General features: G+C 39.8%; 1 protein-coding gene across 2 annotated transcripts in view; it reads right to left on the minus strand.

Moving 5' to 3' along the window:
- The window catches only part of fam20ca (FAM20C golgi associated secretory pathway kinase a), a 79,374-nt gene that overhangs the window by 25,810 nt on the left and 35,601 nt on the right, over positions 1–17,963 (minus strand). For both annotated transcript variants that reach the window (XM_079870880.1, XM_079870879.1), the window contains exon 4: positions 804–896. In XM_079870880.1, the coding sequence (XP_079727006.1) occupies positions 804–896 (93 nt within the window). The remainder of the gene's footprint in view (positions 1–803; positions 897–17,963) is intronic.

Raw genomic sequence — 17,963 nt, forward strand, 5'->3', positions numbered from 1 at the left:
GAATAATGAGAAATACAATTTGAAGTTCAGACAATACTGATTACATTGTCAAATTCACTGGCAATCTGATCTTGTCTCTTCCAACCTTATCATTACTGTCATACACCTTAAAACAAAATCACATACCCATCATATCTAAAAGCCTCCAAACATTTCTGCCAGACGAAGATAAAGGCAGAGCAAACACAAAGTAAACACAGTGGGATGCTAAGCATAAATTCTTGGCAATGCTTAAGGTCACATGATCTCATTGTTATTCAGATGGTACCAGTTTGTCTCTGAAACAGTCAAATTTACAAGAAAATAAGGAATACAGCCAACAAAAATATTGGATCAGCTATTTATGTGGACCCACTTTACATCTTTAACTACTATGTACTAACATTAACAATTAATCATTTGATACAATTCACTTATTGTGTACATACTGTACATGTGGTAACATTGTGCTTATATTTATTGTGTTCATACATTGCAAAACTCTTGTGCTGATATTGAGGTGGGATACAGGCATAAGGTTAGAGACAGGTTATAGTACGGGTAGGTTTAAGGGTGGGTTAAGGTGTAAGTGAAGGTCAACAGTGTAATTAAGCAGTCACTTTAGAAATCAACTGTAGATGTACTGTAATTGCATGCAGGTATAGGTTTTTCATTTTCAATAATAGCTTGAAATTATGCAGCTATCAAATAAAACAACTTAACTACAAATGCGTAAACACCTCATCCCAAACTCTCCCACTGGCCATTGAGACATGCAAATAACTCACTCTCTCTCTTTCTCACTGCTGGTGTTTTAGTCTTACCTGTCCAGATGAAATGCAGCGATCTCTGCGTTGTGTCGCTCAAAGTCAGAGAAGTAGAAGAAGTCTGGGGGTGTTTCTTGTTCTCTGGTTTGTCTAGAAGAAAAGAGTAGAAACAACAAACAACGTTGACGTTAGTGCTTGTTTGGCAATGAGCTTCTGGCAGAATCAGAGGCACAGTTAGCACACAAACTACAGTAGAAATATTTATTTTACACCTAACAGCCTCAGAATGCAAAACTAGAGTATTGCTTACTGTGCAGCTTATACTTTATACTTCATTCTAGACTGTATGGCTGCACCCGAAATCACATACCCTCTTGAGAAGGTATTATTTTGAATAAGTAATGACTTAATGACTGCTAAAAAAGCATGTTCTATATAGTACGAGTGTGTGTAGTATGAATGCAATCAGGACATAATACATTTGCTATGTTGTTATTATCATGTGACCTACTCCTTCACTCTTGCACTTCTTTGGTCAGCATCAGTCTCCTGTATGCTGCATTGCCATCACATAACTTCACTGCTGCAGGTTTAAGAAGAAATTTTGCATCTGAAATCAATTTTTGATTAAAACTGTTCCAACTTTTAGTATGAAATATGTACAGAAAGTGATGTCCAGAAGGGGATGTTTGTTTGTATGACCCTACAAGTTAATAAAACTATATATATGCAGCTATATATATATATACTACAGCTTACAGGTTTTATTTTACTATGCAAAAAAAAAAATAATAATAATAATAAAAAAATGCTCACAAGAAAGGCATTCACTGACATAATCAGTTATGAATATTTCATTGCATCTCTCTTGTTTTTGACAGCCTGGTCATGTCCGCAATATTTGGCATGTTTCATTGCACTATTATCACAAATAAAATAATTGACTCCAATCACAACTACGTAATATGATTGCAAAAACATTTTTGTTCTTAAATATTTAAATATAGGGTGAAGATGTCAACATCACTTTTGGCCACCACTGTAAGTACCATGTTGAAACCTGTATTAAATCATAGCTGACTTTGCTTCCATGTCATTAACCACATATATTGGTTATAGGCTATATTTAGGATAACATACTACCATACTTTGCTTATTATTTCAGCATTATGCAGTAGTCTATATATCCATATATTCATGAAACAGCTGGGTGACCATATAGTATTTACCATAATGTTCAGCATAAAACGGAAAATACTGCAGATACTGTTTCCCACAGTGTAGCTTCTTCTTGACTAATTATTTGGTCAGAAAATCTAAACATTTATACACAAAACTGGATTAAATTACAAATACATATTACAAATGTAAATGCAATTAGTTGTCTTGTCAATTAAGAACTCTTTTCCTGCAACAAAAGGAAAGGGTGGCTTTCAGCGTTCTGTTTTTTTCAGGTAGTGCTATGCTAGTTTCAGTTAGCTGTGACACCAGCGAACAGACAACATGGACGTCTGCCGAGTGGCCTGCGTGGCTGGATCAGCAACTAAAGGGGTGTGTGTGTCTGTGTGTGTACAGAACTGCAGGTGCATGTTCTCTCCACGTACCTATGCGTTCAGACAGACAGATTACAAGACTCACGCAGACAGGCGCAGGGAAAAAAAGCCATAAAATCCAAACAGACATGCACTAAACCACAGATCTTAACTATCAATCACATACAAAGATATCGTTCTCAACAGCTCATGGTGTCTCTTACATGGTGCTTCTCTGAAACAACTGTAAGATCTTTCCTGGAAGTATTACGGAGTGATCACAGAAAACGGCAAATCAGAGCCAGCTATGCTAAGCTAATCTTAGCCCACTTCAGTTTTCAGTGGACGAACAAACAGAAGGAAAACGGTATTGCCTAAAGGTTGCTCATATTGAATAGAGTTTATTTTAAGTATCAACTGAATGAAATTAAAATGAATTATTTATAGTGGTATGAAATGAATGTGGATATCATTCTCGGATCAGAAATTCAGAACATTTGGTCATTAGAAATCTCAATAAGAAATCTTTGATGTGTGTTTAAAATGTGAATGGTCTCTTGGCAAATCAGCGCAGAGTTTGAGCCATCATTGAGATCTCTTTTGAAACCCAGAGGAGAATAATGTGAGATTACTTGGGTCTTTTACTCAGGATATTAATCCATCTTCGTATAATCGCATAGTAGCTGTCCAGGAAAACTAATTGAGATATTAAAGAGATCTAGTTAATGATTTTTCTTTCCTACAGGAAGCCCTGCTCTTACAAAAACTCCAGCCATCAGACCTTAATGTCGAAAGTTATTACATTAACTTTTTAGTCCCCAAATTCCCATTTTCATCTAGCCATGAACTCTAAGTGCTGCTTATGTCTTCTTCCCTCGCCACTGTCACAACACTAATGGAAAAGACTTTCTGTGACTTCATATATTTTCATTTGAGGGACAAAGCAAGCTTTTCGCTCTGAAATCCTCCTCCACCATTATGATCCACTCAATTTCCTGGATCAAAAGGGAACTAATGGATTTTTATTTGCCAGATGAGGCCTAAAATGTACTGCTGATTCAGGCGACCTCTCTGGAGAAAGGGATGGGGGGCAAAGCTTTTGGCCCAGAATGCAGTGAGTCACACAGGAAGTGAATGAAGTGTCATGTGCCACAACCTGAACCACAGAGTGGGATTTTATTCAGCCAGTGGGAGTCCATAAGCATTGTTGACTACTTAAAGTATGACGATTCTTTTGAAAGAGTACAGTATCTCCTGGTCAAAACACAGGCGAAAAAGAAGCAGAAATGAGCCATAGCATTTGTAAGCAATTTGTAAAATAACACAATCACCAACATTAAACAGCATATAAATCAAAACTGCCTAATGTTACTGAATGAAATGTCAACCCAGGACGAGCTTTAGGACTGTGAAGCTTTAGGGGTGTTGATGGACTCGATATACTCCATCTGTGTTTTGATCATCGTTCTGAATCCCATCTGGATGTAGTCTTTGACAAAAATGTGATTTTCTCAACTTTTTGCTCAAAATGTTGCTTTCTTATGAAACTTACCCACATTTAAATGTTGATAAATGCATGAAGCTAGAATATATATATATATTATATATATGTGACCCTGGATCACAAAACCAGCCACATGTCGCACGGGTGTATTTGTGGCAATAGCCAACAATACATTGTATGGGTCAAAATGATCGTTTTTTATTTTATGTCAAAAATCATTAGGATATTAAGTAAAGATTATGTTCCATGAAGATATTTAGTAAATTTCCAACCGTAAATATGTAAAACATGTATTTTTGTGAGTGAATGCAGCACAATCGCGAACATACATGGACAACTTTAAAGGCGATTTTCTCAATGCTTCGATTTATTTGCACACTCAGATTCCAGACTTTTAAATAGTTGTATCTCGACCAAATATTGTCCTATCCTAACAAACCATACATCAATGGAAAGCTTATTTAATCAGTTTCCATGTGATGTATAAATCTCAATTTCAAAAAATTGACCCATGTGACTGGTTTCGTGATCCAGGGTCATATGTTGGTTAAAAGCAGAGGCTCTGTTCTTTCTTTTGACATTTTTCATGTTCAGATATTTATACAACAACATTTTCTGGGGGCCATGAAACTTTTGTGAAAATGATCAAAAATGCTAGTGGTGGCTGGCAACTTTAAAAAAATGCAAATAAAACACTGCCGGTGTGCAGTACTTTTTTATCAAGGGTCAATGGGGTCCAATGATGTTTGAACCACACTAAATTTCAGTTGAAACTGTTTCTCGTTTTGTATTCCACAGAAGTGATGTTTTTATTATCATATTACCATATAATGTTTTAACCATCTTCATTAGCAACATAGTCAAGAGAAGAAATGATTCGAAGATGGAGAAAAGGCCAGATCTGCAAAACCGCACGCATCAGAACAAGTGCGTTAGGCACCACTCTGAAACATGAATAGAAATGACTTTGAGATGTAGCCTATATTAATGTATATCTGTATATTTATGAACATTGTGCAAATGCGGCTGAGGGGAATATAATGGAAAGTGACTCAATTGCATACCTAACATGCAAAATAGCTGTAAAAAGTAGCTTTTTGTTTCTCATTATGTCTTCACATCCCCCGTAACAGAACACAAATGACGTTTTTTTCAAATGCTCTTGACATGCTAGTCTCCGGCACCTTGTGCTGTGGCTAAAAAGCGCTCAGAGCACTTTTCTGGATGCGTTGTTGTCTCTTACTGGGCTGTGATTGGCAGGAGGGTTGCCACGGTCACCCTGACCCTGCGTGCAGCCTCCAATTTGGGAAGAAGTCCAGGCAGTTTGACGTGTGACAGCTCATGGCTCTAGGGGCTGGTGGGTGTATCGCTCAGCGGTCGAGCCATATTAATGTGCTTTTTTCTGCTGAAGAACGGGCAAATCAATTATGTTGATATAAATCTCATTGCCAATAAAAGCAGGAGACAGCCTGCGTATTTGTTGTTTGCCAAGCAGCAGCAATATGTGTGCCACTCAAAACGGATACGAGTCCCCGTCCGCACAGGTAAACAAAGCCGGGTCACCTCGCAGTTAAACGGCAGCCTGCTGAGAACCCTCAAGGACAATCTGTGACAATCCTGACATAAAACATATCACCACATAGCAGAGCAGTCTAATTGATATTGCCACAGCTTCAACTCCTGTCACTTAAATGTGCAGAAAAACTGAATGTTAAATACTTTACAAACAACAAACAAATGGCAAACGAATTAACAAACGAATGCAAACACAACGGGCTTTATTTTCTGGCAGATGGCTTTGACGAACAGTCAACACACAATAGTGGAGATGACAAATCATCACGGCAGCCACCTGAAACTGTCGCATTTCCATAACATGACGCATACATCATCTGGACAGCAATCACGCTAAGAGCTGGCTGAGTCCGAGCCAGCAAACACAAACATGTGTCATGTTCCACCGTACTTGGAAAGGAGCATGTTTAAAAGGCGGTTACTCTCTCTCTCTCTCTCTCTCTCTCTCTCTCTCTCTCTCTCTCTATATATATATATATATATAGATGAGCCAAAACATTATAACCACCTGCCTAGTATGCTGTTGGTCCTCTGGTTGAAGCCAAAACAGCGCCAACCCGCCGAGGCAGGGACGAGTTACGAGATCCCTGAAGATGTCCTGTGGTATCTGGCACCAAGCAGATCTTTCTAGTTCTATAGGTTGTTCGGTGGAGCCGCTGTGGATCTAACTTCTTTGTCCAGCACATCCCACAGATGCTCGTTTGGATTGAGATCTTGGGAATTTGGAGACCAGGACAACACCTTGAACTCCTCATCATGTTCTTCAAACCTTTCCTGAACAATGTGTGAAGTGTGACAGGACACATTATCCTGCTGAAAGAGGCCACTTCCACCAGGAAACGCCAGTGTCAAGAAGGGGTGTACCTGGTTTGTAACGCTTAGGTAGGTGGCATGTGTCAAATTTACATCCACATGAATGGCTGGACCCAGGGTTTCCAAGAAGAACATTGCCCAGAGCGACACACTTCCTCCACCGGCTTGTCATCATCCCACAGTGCATCCTGATGCCATCACTTCCCCAGGTAAACGGCGCACACACACACACGGTCATCCACGTGATTTAAAAGAAAACGGGAGTCATTGGACTAGACGACCTTTTTCCACTGCTCCAAGGTCCAGTTCCGATGCTCGCGTGCCATTTGTAGGTGCTTTCGACGATGTCCAGGGGTCATTATAGGCACTTTGATTGGTCTACGCAGCCCCATACACAGCAGAGTGTGATGCACCATGTGTTTTGTGACCATCGAGTCCTGAAAAGTGAAGCCAAAGCGTCTCAATTGCCCCCAGGTGGCTGGATGCAGTATAGGTCATAAACCCCGCCTTCTCCATGTAACATAATGGACGTGAGGCAAACTAAACAATCAAATTACACTTCAAATAATTATTTTTCCAAAAATAATTACTATAATTTTAGGCAGTTTTTATCACGTTGACGTTAGTTCAAGTGCTTGTTCTTTAAGTTTGGTTTTAGTTAGCTATTTGATGCTATACAAATGGGGATGTGACGTCATGATTGACAGCTTCAGCCAACTGACTTTTGTCGGGATCTCTGGAAGGAGATCGGAGCTTAAACTTTAATTTCTACATTTCCATAACTGTTTATTTCACACCTACATAAACTGTGCTAACCGATTCTGCGGGAGTGTGAACGGGGCCTTGATATCGCGGCTCCACTTTGCAATCACTACAGTGCAGACTCGAGATTTAAGATGTCAGCGCCATATTGCGACACTGGCACCTTAAATTACTACAATGAAAAGAGTGAAGGTGTGTCATCAATCTTTTTTTTTTACAGTCTATGGTTGTGATGCATTCCTTCCATAACCATCATTAAAATTTTGTGTGACTTGTGCCACAGTTCTGTTGGCTCGGACCAGACGGGATAGCCTTCGCAACACCCTGTCGCAGGTTTGTGGTTTGTTCCTCCTCAGATCACTGTTGGTAAATTCTCACCACTGCTGACCGGGAGCAACACACTTTCCTTGCTGATTCAGAGATACTCTGACCCAGTCGCCTTTCCATAACAATTTGGCCCTTGTCAAAGTCGCCCCGAGTTCTTTATTCCTGCCCATTTCTCTTGCATCCAACACATTGATTATGATTTTTTTAACAACCAGATTACAACTATCTAAAACCTTTAACTCTTTCCACACCATGTGGACAAATTTTTCCGGCTTTCCGTGTTTTCACTGTTGTTTGGTAGGGGGCACTGTTACCGATATTCTGAGAGAACACAACATCTTGTTTGAAATGTTTTGATTATTACCCACATTCAAGTGCTGCTAAAAAAGAACAAATGAAGCTAGATTAAAAAATAAATTATTTAAAGCAGAGGCTCAGTTCTTTCTTTTGATCTTGAATGTTTACATATTCATACAACAAAATATTCTGGGGGCCATAAAAGTTGAGTGAATATGATAAATAAAAAATGCTGGCGTTGGCTGGAAACTTTTTCAGAAAACGCTGGTGGGGAAAGAGTTAAAGGTACAGTTCACCTCTTAATGAAAATTACTTAAGGTGAGGTCACATTTACATTTGTTTCCGCAAATTTTCATCTGTGAAATCCAGTCATTTCAATAGCAATCCATTTGATTGTGGATTTTGTGGCAAGGCGAAAGATTTCCCCACGCAGATTCATCACTGAATTGACCAACAGAAAGCTGCTTGGTTTAAACGTGAGAGCTGTGTGTCATGCCTCATTTTTGGTCACTGTCTTGTGTGGGGAAGAGCAGACTGAGCATTCTTCAAAATGTCTTATTTTGTATTCTTCAGAAGAAAGAAAATCATACAGGTTTGCAACAATATGAGGAGTGAGTAAATTATGGCAGAATTTTCATTTTTGGGTGAACTATCTCTTTAAGAGAGAAAAAAATGTATTAAGCAATTAATCCTCTTAAGAAGTCCTTTTAGTTTTGATGGGGAAATCTCTTGATGTGGAAGAGACAGACAGAAGGGAGGCCAGGTCAGTCAGATAAACAAGAAACACGTGAATAAAATATTCTGAACTGGCTGTAAACTAAAATATTAATAAAATCTCTGGTCTGGAAACAATCCTTCTAAGAAAACAATAAGGAATATGGAATGGAAGTCATAAATGATATTGACTTTTAACTAAATTATATTTTTTGCAGTGTCACTAAGGTGACTGAGACAGCCAAAACGTAATTTAAGAAAATAAATGTATGAACCATAGTTTTTGCAACTGAGTTTTGGACAGTAATGCATGCAAGATCTGAATATCACAACATCAGCAAACAGAGATGCTTTTAACTTATTCAACATTCAGTGTGAAATTTCCCCTGTTCTCCTACTCCTCAAAATATTTTTTAAAGCAAAACCAATGATTTTTTAAATTGGTTTTTACCACTTTTTAGGAAAAATATTTGGGCATTAGATGTCTTGGAGTTTATGCAATTTATTTCTTCACTTAAATAATACTTAGCAATGGTCTGCACTCAAAAACCCTGTAAACATTTTTTTACATCTCATTTCATGAATTCAATCCCTTAATAATTTGACAAATATCCTCTAATATATGTGAAAAGGGCACCATTTATGAAATGGCACTAGTTTAGCTTATTTTAGTTTCTGGTCATTTTTACCTTTAGATATCCCTTCATAATAAAAAAAGAACAGAGTGTAGCAAGTACTTTATTTGGATTAAGATTGTTGACACGTTTGGTGGAATTACTGAATGAAACTGCCCTTTTAAAGTGACCCTATTAGGCTTTTTTGGATATTACCTTTAATGTAGTGTGTCATTTTGAATATAAACAGGTCTGCAAAGATTCAGAGATCAAAGTGAAGATAAATTGTCTCCCAAAAGAAAGAAGCGATTCTGACTGATCTGAAATGAGTCATCATAATTCAGTCTTACTTAAACCTATGTAGCTGAGTACATCAACAAACAAACAGGCAGGATATCAGGGCAGGCAGCAAACAAACAGGATTCAGGAACCAGGCAGAAGATCAGGAACCAGGCAGAAGATCAGGAACCAGGCAGAAGATCAGGAACCAGGCAGAAGATCAGGAACCAGGCAGAAGATCAGGAACCAGGCAGAAGATCAGGAACCAGGCAGAAGATCAGGAACCAGGCAGAAGACCAGGAACCAGGCAGAAGATCAGGAACCAGGCAGAAGATCAGGAACCAGGCAGAAGATCAGGAACCAGGCAGAAGATCAGGAACCAGGAAGAAGATCAGGAACAGGCAGGTAAACACATGGAAAATGCTTGGAAATGTTCGCAGCAGCAAAACAAGACTTCGCCCTGAGTGTTGTGTGAGTGTGGCTTAAATGAATGTTTGAACATGAGGTGCAGGTGTGTGTGTAATCAGCGCAGTGCAGGTGTATGGTGTAATCAGTCCAGGGAGATGCATGATGGGAAATGGAGTCCATAATCACTCAAGGAGTGCGTGGCTATTCGTGACAGACCGATCCAGAGACTGTTCACGTCACGTCTGCCGATCCAGAGACTGTTCACGTCACGTCTGCCGATCCAGAGACTGTTCACGTCAAGTCTGCCGAGTCAGTGTCTCCGGACAAGATGGCCGCCGGCGAGCCAGTGGCTCCGGACAAGATGGTCGCCGCCGAGCTGTCTGTTCCTGTTGCCGAGCTGGTGTCTGTTCCTGAGCAGAATCCCATATCTGCTCTTAAGAAGATTTTGGGGAGGGGCAGTGTGTCCCTTGACAGGACCATGGAGGGCTCTGTCACGAATAGCCACACACTCCCTGGGTGATTACGGACTCCATTTCCCATCATGCATCTCCCCGGACTGATAACACCATACACCTGCACTGCGCTGATTACACACACACCTGCACCTCATGTTCAAACACTCATTTAAGCCACACTCACACAACACTCGGGGCAAAGTCTTGTTTTGCTGCTGCGAACATTTCCAAGCGTTTTCCATGTGTTTACCTGCCTGTTGTGACCTTGTCTGTTCCTGATCTTCTGCCTGGTTCCTGATCTTCTGCCTGGTTCCTGATCTTCTGCCTGGTTCCTGATCTTCTGCCTGGTTCCTGATCTTCTGCCTGGTTCCTGATCTTCTGCCTGGTTCCTGATCTTCTGCCTGGTTCCTGAATCCTGTTTGTTTGCTGCCTGTCCTGATATCCTGCCTGTTTGTTGACCACGATTTTGCCTGTTCTTCTCTGCTGTGTTTGCTGGTGTATTACCCTTGCCTGGTGACTACTCTGTTTAACAAAGACAAGCTGCACTTGGATCTGAATGACTCCTATGCTTTGTGACAGAAACAGGATATTCAACAAGTAAAAATGTACGACATGACTCGATTTTATCCATTGGAATTGATTGGATTGTGGAAGTGGTCTGAGAGGTTGAAAAAGAAGAGATGGTGGCTCATCTGAAAAGATAAGCTATTACATTTTGATGAAATTGAAAAAAATGTTTTTCTTTAGAATAACATACACTGATGAATAATCATGACCAGGCCATGAATGTGTATTTAAAAAAGGATCACGAATAAGCAGATTGATTGTATCTGGACCAAAGATAATTCATGTAGACATCACAAAATGACGTAATTCATGAAATAACCTGTCACTCATTGTCAATCCATAACAGTGTTTTATAGAAACCTAACTAGGACGTTATGAGCAGGGTTATGAGTGCACATCCTAAAATAATGATGGCATTTCAACACAGAGTAGTGACAGCTGTCAGTCAGCTAAATCAGCAACACACGAAAGCACATCCAGATGGTTTTATCCCGCCACAGATGTCCCAAACCAAGCATTAAGAGTGTCAGAGCTTCATCCCACCAAATTATTTTTTCGCTCTTCTGCAGTGTCCTCACAGCGTTTCCCACAGGTATTAAGAAGTCAGTGCCACCTGCTCAAACTCAGTGACCCATGGTGCTATCGGTGCAGGAGGGGCCGAGGCCAACACCTCAACACTGTAACCAACACCTGAAACCTTTAAGCAGGTCGTGAATTCTCCCTGAGCTCTCAAACACACAGGATTGAGCTCTTGAGCTCGGCCCGCCTGCGCAGAACCTCCTTGAATCCTGTCCTTTCTCATGCAGGCAGATTCAGAGGAGGGATCTATCATTCGGACGTAATCCCGGATATTGTTACTGCACCAATGACAGGACCGATTGTTAGAGCCCACGTGTAGACTGTGCCGGAGGGGACAGGTTAGCAACTCATGCTTCACCTGAACTCACCATCTTTCACGTCAGGAGAGAAAGAGAGATATAGCAGAAGACAAGCATGAAGGAAACCTAGAGAAAGTATAATTATAGATCAAGTATGAAACTCAAAGAGTTAGAATGACAGAGAATTAGAGATGAGATTGGCTGGAGGGTCATTCATACTGACAGATCAAATGATTCAGAAACCAAGAGCAAGGAAGCAAAAGGCCTAAAAATTTAAGGCCAAAACATTTAGTGTCTTCAGGAGGCTTACCCAGGGCTTACATAAGCCAGTGCAAAGCATATTATACAGTTTTATCAGCTTATGAGGTTCCCATCCTAATTCAGACAAATGAATCTTTCATTCCTAGTGTATAACAGTTTTTTTCTGTTACATAAAAAATAAGTAATTTTTCAGTGAATTATGCATAACTAATACTTACATTTAGATAGATATTTGGAACTATCTAAACCTTGTTGCATATGTTGTACACACGTTTTTGTCGGAAAAGAAAAGCTACGAAATAAGTCTGGAATGATGCCTGCCATATGCTTGGATAACTGGAGTGGGTGCGTAAGGAAATCAATGAAACTTGACATATTTTCATAAGTGGTGTAATTAATGCAGCAATGATTTTTAGAGTCTAATTTAACTCTGAGATCCAATTAAGTTTCGTAAGCATGTGCAAGGCTCCAACCTTTAAAGTTTGATTAATAAACAGTGAAGCGGTTAGTACAGAGTAGATCCTGCAACAGCTGATGTCAGACATGCAATGAAAGGAGCGGATGTTTCTGCTGACAGTTTTGTCGCAAACACTTTGCTTCGCGGCTTTAAAATGCATTAAGACACACACATGATAATAATTAGAAACAGTCCAATTTACTGCAGTAATTATATTCCAGGGTTAAGAGAATTAAGGGTCATTGTGATTTTTTTTATTTGAATTGCCCTAGGGCACCCTAGGAAGATTAAAGTGCATTGATTTAATTTCTCTCTCTCTCTTGCCGTACTAAACCTATTTCTCCCAGAATATAATTGACATTTTCCCCAGGCTGCAGCTTCCTGATGGGCGGAGATTCAAGCTTCTGTCAGTGTTTTCTGCATGTCGCAGTTCCCACCTAGCATGCCTTGAGGTGTTTCCTTCTGTCACCTCTAAACAATCTTTCGACATTGAATTAAGTGTTTCGTGTTCTCTCTAAGGTTGTGTTCACACTTTGCATGTTAGGTTCGATTAAAACAAACTCTGGTGCGATTGCTCAGTTAGTGCGGTTCATTTGAATAAGCGGCAAACAATTGGACCAAGATCCACCTTTTCAGGGTGTCCACTTCGAACTCTGGTGAGGTTCGCAATAAGGACCAAAGACATCCCAGACAGCAACAGTGTCGGCCCAGATCCGGCCCCGTACCAGATGTGGCCCGGATCTGGGCTAACTGTCTGGGATCAAAACAAACCAAAACCAGGAAGAGATGTCACAAGATGTGAGCCTAAAAAGGACAGAATGCTCAAGCATACCTGGTTTCTCATCATATTCGCGACGTTGCTCATCACAGTTCGGTACAGGCATCAGAACCGCTTCTTCTCGCAACAGATTTTCTGGTATCACTTTATTTTGATGGTCCCTTTTGAACATTATGTTGACTATAAGTAACTTTTCAACTACATGTCAACTAACTCTCATTAGAAAATTAGTAGACTGTCTGCTTAATATCTGCTAACTATTTATTGTGATGCTCCTCCAAAAGACCGGACGCGATGTGATAAGATTCCAGCGACAAATAATTTGTCTGTCCTCACTAGATGCGACGCGACTACGAGATGCGTCAAAATCAATCAAAACCCACAGCCAATCAGAACAGCGTGTGGGCGGAGTCTCGCGGCAAGTGCACAGAACCAGAGAGTAATCTTGACGACACTCGCAAGAAAATTGATTAGTAGGCTACATAATCACATTAACAAATATTACACCATTTAAACATTATTAAAAATACATAGGCTTCTGAGTTACTAAAACAATCTTTGTCAAATAATACACTTGTTAGTTCACAGTTTGAACGTTCTTGTTTCCATACGTTTAATTTCAAGATCTGAGGTGAATTATCCATGGTTGCTTTTACAGCTATAAAGCTGGAGCACTAAATGATATTTAAAGTCACACTGCATGCTTTTAACATTAAATAAAGCACATAAACAGTCCCTGAGATTATCATTGCCACACTTTGTGTTTGTTGTTCCAGCGCGACGTCACAGAAAAATAGAAACCGTTTCTAAAATAGAATCGTCGTTAACAGAATGTGTTAAAGGGACCATCAAAATAAAGTGAAACGGATCTTTTTTGTTCGCAACGGAGGAATTCCTGCTACTGTTTTGAATCCTTTACACATTTTATTAGCTCTTCACAAGTTCTCAGCTAATACAAATACCATCACATGTACACACATACAATAAGCGTGTTTATCCTTGCACACAGCATTGTTTTGGATGTCCAGTAAGTTCAGACACAACAACATCATAAGCTGTTTTTTTTTTTTTTTTATCTTAAGGTTCAGAGTTAAAAATGACAGTGTGAACACTAAGTGAACCAGGACTAAATTAATTATTTCTTTGCTATGGACAAAAAGAACCAAGACAACCAAACAACAAGTGCGAACACAACCCTAAGTCTGCCACTACTTTAGGAACCAGACCAGCAGACAATAAGGATCAGTGTAAACAAACCAATCCAACTAGTGGCTGCCCTGCTGTAAATTGGAGTGGTCCCAGACGTCCCAGCATCCTCTCCGACCCCCTGAGAGGAGTGTGAAGCCTGGACATATGTCAGTAAGCTCTTGTTCTGCTAGCGTGCCACTGTGAGAGCACATATGGGTGACATGCTTCTCAAGGTCTCTTTAATTAAGAGAGAATGAATATACTTAGAATGAGAATTTGAGAGGGGAAAAACAAAATGAATGAGGCGACAGAACCAGACTCCTGCTCAGTACTGGAGACCCCTGAGGCTTAACGTGCTAATTTTCAATTCACAGACAGTTTCAGAAATAACTCAAAGAACAGACTGGCCATTGTCTATTCCACACAGACCATTCTCTTCTTTTTTTTTTGCTTAAATATTCTTCGAAAATTCTAGTCAGCTTGTCTTGCACCAAATGTATGTTTTCATTATATTTTTCTAAACTTTTGACACAATTGAACAGGCTGTTTAGTTACTGTATCTTCTATATGCAAATTACCTCTGTTGTGATTGGCTAACCTCTGCAAACCAGTTCAATTTATTTGTATAACGCTTTTCACAATGCACATTGTTTCAAAGCAGCTTTGCAGAAAATCATGATGTTAATGTTTATACTATCTTAGTATTTTCATGCATTTAGCAGATTAGAGCTGGACAATAATATGGTTTACATTTTGCGACGAGATTTGCCCTTCGCAAATATACTGTATCTATGTGGATAAAGTTGGACATGCTCATACAACTATAAATAAAGAGCCGTGTGATAATATAGTTATTTTTGCGACGAAAAAAGTTGAGATATGGTATATATAGCATTATGTGAGTATGCAGTATGTATTCGGATAAACTTTATATATAGAGCTGTGCGATAGTTTACATTTTTCGCTGATTTAATAATCAAGCAGTTGAGATTTGAATGTACTGTGAATCTGGGTAAGGTTGGATATACTTAGAGATACTTAGAGTGATTAATTTGTTAAATAATTCAAGTTATTAATGAGTTACGCTGTGATATTAAGAGGTTTTGTTCAATTTACAACAATTTGGTGTAATGACCAGCCTAATTACTAATTGGTGATGTGTGTCACTGACCTGGTTAAGTCATGCATATAAATGAAAGGGTTAAAAATGTGCAGTTTAACTGTGTACCAGTGTAGCTCATCAGTGCAAGTCAAGTTGCTGAATACCGAAGTTAAAAGTGCCTCTTTTCCATTAAATGCAGTGTGCAACCAATTTCTTCCCCCTGCTTTCACAATGAAAAGGAGTGAGTAGGGAATCCTGTAAGACGGGGAAAAAAAAAAAAATCCACAGGACATTTTAAAAACTTTGTAAGAGAAATGATTGAACTAGTTCCATCCTGTGAGAGTTGATGAATGGTTGCTTCAACTTTTTCAACAACGTCAAACTCAAGCGTGTTGCTTCACTCTGTTCACAAGGTTTGCTGGAGAATATCAAACCCTATGAAAGCTTCTTTATAGCTCACAGGTTCCTATTCTCTACCACAGGCCCTCTTCGATCTCTGAGGAAATATTGTGCACCATATCTTCAGCAGAGACCTTTCCATAATTCATAATCCTCATCTTGAAATGGATTTCTTGGAAGGCAGAGGTGACAATTTTATTTTTTTCCCTTTTGCTGGCAGCACACAGAGCCAAGGAAAGCCAAGGTGGCCTTGAATGAGCTACCGACTGTTTCAACAAGTGAATGAAAATAAGAGTGCAAACACATTTCACTTGATTGCAACCAATCAGTGAGGGATCAAATTAAAGTTGATTAAATTCTTTGTTTAGTGAATGCCGATAACTACCAGCCTTTAGCTTTGCTGTCAGACACAGTGTGGCGGCCACAAACAGTTGCAACACACATTTGAGGATCATTATTAGTTTGTGGAGCCTACTATTTTACTTCTATTGTACTATTGTACATCTGTGTTGTGAGATGTTACATTGAGAACCGCTGCGATAGTGAGTTGATGTTTGTAAAGTTTGTGAACCAGTTCAACTGGTTCATTTAAAAGAAGCAGATTTAAAAGAACAATTCATTCATGGATTCATTTGTTGTAGTGGGTAACAGCTCACTGGAAAACAAGATAATCAGTGAATTGGGTCAATGACATAACGCTCACTTTTCTTTTTTTTTGTCTGGATATACTGTATTAATTTATTCAAAACATGAAAAATGCAAAGCACTGAGGGGAAATGCACTACATTTTCAGTACGAGCAACACTGCAGCCTCCCAGATCCTTACAATAAAGGCCCACTGAAGTGCCTTAGAACGCATAGCTTTGAATTTCCACTGAAACAGGAAGCTAAGGCGGGACATACTGAATGGCCCCTCCCTCTTTTCAAATAGCCAATAGCGTTTAGTTTACCTCACAGAAGGCAAGTCGTACTTGACAGCACCATGGAAGTGAATCCGAGCGCTGATGATACGTTGGATTAAATAGTAGAGGTGTGAATAAATTCTAGCCATTTCATTTTTAACCAACGTACAAACTCGAGCGTTTGAGCAACCGAACACACATCTCCAACCCATATTGCTCCGTAACGTGTCTTATAGCATAGGGGGCAGGACACTTTAGATTCTAGAGAGCATTTGATTGGACAGAAGATGTGATGAGAACCTGAAGTCCACCGAGGCCGATGGCGTGATTACTAATGAGCGACACCTGTGCGACGCACCGGTCTCGTATCTCTCACGGAGGAGCGAAAGCATAAAAGGAGAAGCGACGATAGTGAAGAACAAAAGAGGCCAGGCCTGGACTTTTTTTTTTTTATGTTTATGTTTTATCTTATGTGACAACAGTTGTCCATGAGGGGCTTCAGTCTTTTACTTTTGTTTTGGATTTGTTTGTTTTATTATTAAAGCTAGTCATAAAAATCCGTGATCTATTTAGGCGGAAGTGAGACACTGTAAGTTTTGAATGCTTATATCACCTAAATGCAAATTTTGTCAATGTTTTGGAACACACCAGCTTATTTATAGCCTTATGGCTAACATATTCATACTAAAAGCTAAAAAACTTACATTTTGTTTTCAGGGGCCCTTTAAAATAAACCCCAGGTGTTTACATAACTCTGACTTATTTATTTCTTAGATAATTTTTCTGCTGTACACCTGTTATCACTCCACACACTCCAACAACAAAGCATTTCCACTGAGCGGCAATGCGAATAAATAACAAACGCTGTTGGAAAGCTAATGGATGTGTATTGTCAGCCATGTAGGGATTGGTGGTCCATCGAAGATACACACAAGCGAGCCATTACAGCAGGACCAGATAATGAAAGCACAATCATGGTTTAAGAGCGCCACGGGCTGGTCATTTTTCCTCATTCCTAAGCTTTTTGTGCGCAGAGCCCAGATTTACCGGAATAATGGGCAGCCGAGATCCAGAAGAATTCCCCTCCCGAGAGCCGCAGTCAAAGGCCTCAATCCTTCATGGCTTCAGAGAGCGCACAGAAGGATGGATGAGGTGCTAGAGGAGGAGAGGGCAGGCGGTGGTGTTTTAGCTTTACTTCCCGGGATAACAGCCAGCTTTGGTATTAAAATTTAAGTGTGTCCCTGCCCAACAAAAGCCGAGAGAGACGGTGAGCAGTGATCAGGAGCATTAATGATGACTAGCCCAACCACTTCCAGCTTCTTAACTCTGATAGCCATCTTAAGCACTTTTCCTGTGTCTTTCCCAGCACACAAAATCAATTGGTGTTTATCAAGCTCCTCTCCCT

Source organism: Squalius cephalus (assembly GCF_949319135.1).
Source record: "Squalius cephalus genome assembly, chromosome: 1".
NCBI lineage: Eukaryota > Metazoa > Chordata > Actinopteri > Cypriniformes > Leuciscidae > Squalius > Squalius cephalus.